This window comes from Hyalella azteca, unplaced genomic scaffold (assembly GCF_000764305.2).
Source record: "Hyalella azteca isolate HAZT.00-mixed unplaced genomic scaffold, Hazt_2.0.2 contig17909, whole genome shotgun sequence".
NCBI lineage: Eukaryota > Metazoa > Arthropoda > Malacostraca > Amphipoda > Hyalellidae > Hyalella > Hyalella azteca.
The window spans coordinates 4,189-8,493 of NW_025947673.1; the positions used below are offsets into that span (position 1 = coordinate 4,189).

A 4,305-nucleotide genomic window follows, 5' to 3' on the forward strand; every position below is an offset into this window, starting at 1 on the left:
AGGATTGACGAGACTCGCCTTAGTGCACACTATTTTAGCCTATATTAACTAAATTTAAAGTCTTGCATATATCATTATATGTAACAACAGAATCACGTTAAACACTCGTATGCCACATAACTCGTCAACATGAACATATGTTGACTGAATGCGATTAGTATTTAAAAAGTGAGAAATATAATGATTAATAAATACGTAATTGTATTAAATAATGAAATGTAGCTTCTCTTTCCCTCAGTTTAGAAAAGTCTCTTCTCATCCGACGCTGGAAGTTGTGGAAAGAAAGAGACTGATGTGCAACTCTAACAAATTAATTTTTGAAAAGATGTACCTTGAGGAAGACGCATTAATCTACTTAGATACGGACCTTGTGTTCCTGCGACCCATAGAAGATCTGTGGAGAGCATTCAAAAATTTCAACGATGATCAGTTGTTTGGAGCTGTAACACCTTTGTGGAGAATCTTCAGTGACAAACCTTTCACCGAGCTTGAAAAGGTTTGTTTACAATATTATAATCACTACGTTTCCTGCAAAATTAAAAGTAATGATATTCGCAAAATTTTAAATCCATTAAAACTAATCATTGTCTGACGTACGAAGGTAGGGCGAAGGTTGATCATTCATGTATTTTTGATGTATATCAGTATAAAAAGAATCTTAGAAATCTATTCACCCCTTAAAATTGCGATAGCTACTTTAAGCAAATTCATGTGTTATAGCAAATTCTTGGCTATAGCAAATTCATGTGTGTAAGTAGTTATGATAGAAATGATCCTAAATTTATGATCAAATTCGTTGGAAAGCGTTAATTCTTGTCTTTAACCGATCGTAACAAGCGCTAAGTTATTCCTTTAACAGTTCGTAGAAAGTGCTAAATTATTTTTTTACCAATAGTAGAAAGTGCTAAGTATTCTGGCTAACTGATCGCAGAAAGTGACAAGATTTTTCGTTAACAAATCATAGAAAGTGTTAATTTTTCCTTAAACCGACCGTAGAAAGTACTAAGTTTTTTCTATAACTAATCGTAGATGATCAATTTCGCGGGACGGGGTTTCAACTCTGGTCTTCTGCTCCTCAATCTTACGCGCATCAGGAGCCAGGCTGAGAAATGGCAGGCCGCCCTCCAGTCGGCTTTGGAATTTGCTAAGCCTTTACTTAGCGACCAGAGAGTTTTCAACGTTATGATGAATTTGGTATGAAAATTTTTGAAGTGAATTCAATTTACAATAATATTGGTGATTTCATTTTTTAAATTTAACTTCTAAACCGGAAAAATAATGAAAATTTACCTGTGTAACTGAATTTAACTTTCCAGTTTGTTTCAGAATTTTCAGGCTATTTTTTTTTATTTTTACAGGGGAATTTTTTGTGTGTTTAGTATAATTGATTAAATTATTTGACAATCAATTACGCGTTATCCCAAAAAATTCACATATAGTTCTAATATCATGAGTAATAAGGTTTGATTTCATATCCTATAATATGATTAATAAAGTTCATCGTAGAAAGCTTAATTAGTATATTTTACATACGCAAAAATGTATCAAACTTGATATTAATGAAATAACGAAAACTAGTTGCTGTAGTTAAAAATTTCACGTTCATTTTTAAGTGAATATTCATTGCCTTCATCTTATAGGTAGACGTACGCATTCAATTGTAATATATCATTACTGATAAATTCCTAATCAACTGCACAGAATCCTGAACATTTCTACGAGATGGACTGCGAATGGAATTTCCGCAGAGGTTACTGCGAAAACATCACCCAACGTTGCCCGGGGATGGTAGTCAACGGCGTCAATGTCGTACATGGGAATAACGGCGCGTTTTTCAGTGGCGAAAATACTCTTTTCAAGGTGAGCTTATCCGCTAAAACTATTTGACCATTGTTTCAAAATAAATTCGTAGGCGCAGAAGGAAAATTTAAACCATTTGGTTCTTTGTTGCTTTTCATTTTGTCAAATATATTCCGGAATGTTATGGAAACAAAATATCTCATTCAATCTATTCATTGCTCAAAATAGTTTACAAGTTGATATTTTCAATTTTTCCACAAATGACATCGACAGATTTTTCATTTTTATCTAAACTTAGTGCAGAAAACAATCTTCGAACTTTTTGTATTATCCATGTAACAGGTTCTGAAACTGACTCGGAAACAAATGAATTCGTATTGTTTACATCATTGATCAAATGAGATCGAATTTACTCATATAAATCATTAGTTCATGCCTTATTTAGTGTCAAGCCTAATAGATGCAGGATATTTTTTTGGAAACATTTCGTTCCAAGTAAATTTTTATTTTTTCAGCTTCTTCACGAATACTGGAGAGATTTGGATATGTCCAAGTCGCTCAGCACTGTGATTAGTGAATTGAAAGCCATCTTGCCTGACGCCGTTCTGAAGGATCGCTCATGTCATTTTGTGAAGGGACTACATGAAATGCTGATGAAACATTTGAAGTTACTCGACGGCAAGCTGGTTAACTAAATGCACGACCAAAAAAGGCTTCGACATTGTGAAACTCTAAACTCCATTCTACGCTGCTGAAATCATAATCTTAATAAGATAATATTTTGTGTTATTAGTTTGAATCTGTGCTTCGTAATTTCAGCACACTTGACTATCAAATTATAGTTTGATAGAGTTAGAGTTATTTTATAGCTATTCAGTGGAGTTGACTGTTACATCCCACATATAACGTAATTTTACAATATTTAAAAGTATTCCTAAGTTTAAAACTTCCCAGTTAGTTGCAGAATGATATGACCAGAGTTATAGTGAAATATTTATTCTCCTATCAAAAACCTCTTATTTAGTAGTTTTACTTTTTATTGTAGTAGATAAATATTTTGCCTTATATTTAATGGTCTTAAAACTTCTTATTTACTGACTGAAGTAAATCAAAGTTGCACAAAAACGTTAAAGTTAATTTACTGCACAAAAACATGAGCGATATCTAGTTCTGTACGGCTATATCAATATATACGTATGACCACTTTCGTTATACCTTGTTCAGTTCTGGACTTAATTAATGACTTCTATTTCTGTAGTAATTTATCCGCCTAACGGTAGCCCCAATTCCGTTCCAAGGAAAATTGATCCTTCAATGAAAATTTACTTCATACAGTCACCGTAAATCCTGCACATTCAGAATCTAATTAGAAATAGTCCATATTCAAAGGAAATCAGATATTAAACCGAGCCTATATAGTTGGTTAACCGTGCTGGTGGTGGTGACGAAGTTTGCATATGATTAAATGAATTATTTATTTTATTTTTATCAATAACTTTATTATTATTTAATTTTGTATTTAAAGAGACATGGTTCACTATTCCTTATAAAAATGGATTGAAAAAAATGCAAATTTTACCACAAATTGAATCTAAGAAGAGCGTTTATTACACAGCTTATTTAAAGAATTATTTGTTTCAATAGTTCTCGGCGTTCGAAACCTAGATACGTAAGATAAGTCATGACAACAATAAACGTTAGCTGAAATATTTTCAATGCTAATATCAGCAAAATAAGGCAAAATCTAAGGCACAAAAGGTGTTAAATATCGTCATAACTAGCAGCTTAGGCTAATTCAAAATAATATGTCCTGGAAGCAAAATCAGTTTCTCATAATATTTTAGTAATACATGTAATCTCGAGTGCTATACTGCCTCAGATTGGCTTGAGCAAGAAACTGGTCAGCTGGTAATGTTATCGCACTTAGACAAATTACACCCTGGCCAAACATTGATTACTCACATCAATTTGACGGATCTGACATGCACCAGAAACTGAATTATATTCTATTAATCAACCGATAACTGCTAATATAAAATAGGTTGTCATACAATATATAAAAAATAGCGAGCAAATCAAAAGAAAAATAATAAATTCTGCTCCAGGTAAATAATGACATCAGCACATCTAGATCCAGTTAGTGAATAACTTTACTTAATTTCCATCGCTGTGGCTATTGAGACTGGATCTGTCTAGCAAAACCTATTGAATTGTAGGCTACAAACATCATTTACTTCATTGGCATATAACCACTTGAATGACCTGGTCAAGCAGACTCTAAACTCCACTGAGGGAATACAATGTCAGGCAAGCATGATGAACGTGAGATGAATAAAACAGATTGGCAGCTAATTAATGACGAATCAATCAAATATTCATTGCAATCGTTACAATAGAGCAATCGGGCACTCGATTTTTCTCACTTGAATTCTGTCAGGCCCATAACGAGCTTTGGATTCACGTTTGCAAATGGCGTTCGCAGTCACCCACAAGTTTCCTAATTTA

General features: G+C 33.1%; 1 protein-coding gene across 1 annotated transcript; it reads left to right on the plus strand.

The window, feature by feature from the left end:
• Window positions 1-238: 238 nt before the first annotated feature.
• On the plus strand, window positions 239-2,867 carry LOC108677684 (glucoside xylosyltransferase 2-like; the record flags this gene model as incomplete). Its single annotated transcript, XM_047885430.1, has 3 exons — window positions 239-496; window positions 1,702-1,860; window positions 2,316-2,867. Coding segments are annotated over 3 exons (597 nt in total), but the record flags the coding sequence as incomplete, so codon positions are not given.
• Window positions 2,868-4,305: the final 1,438 nt, after the last annotated feature.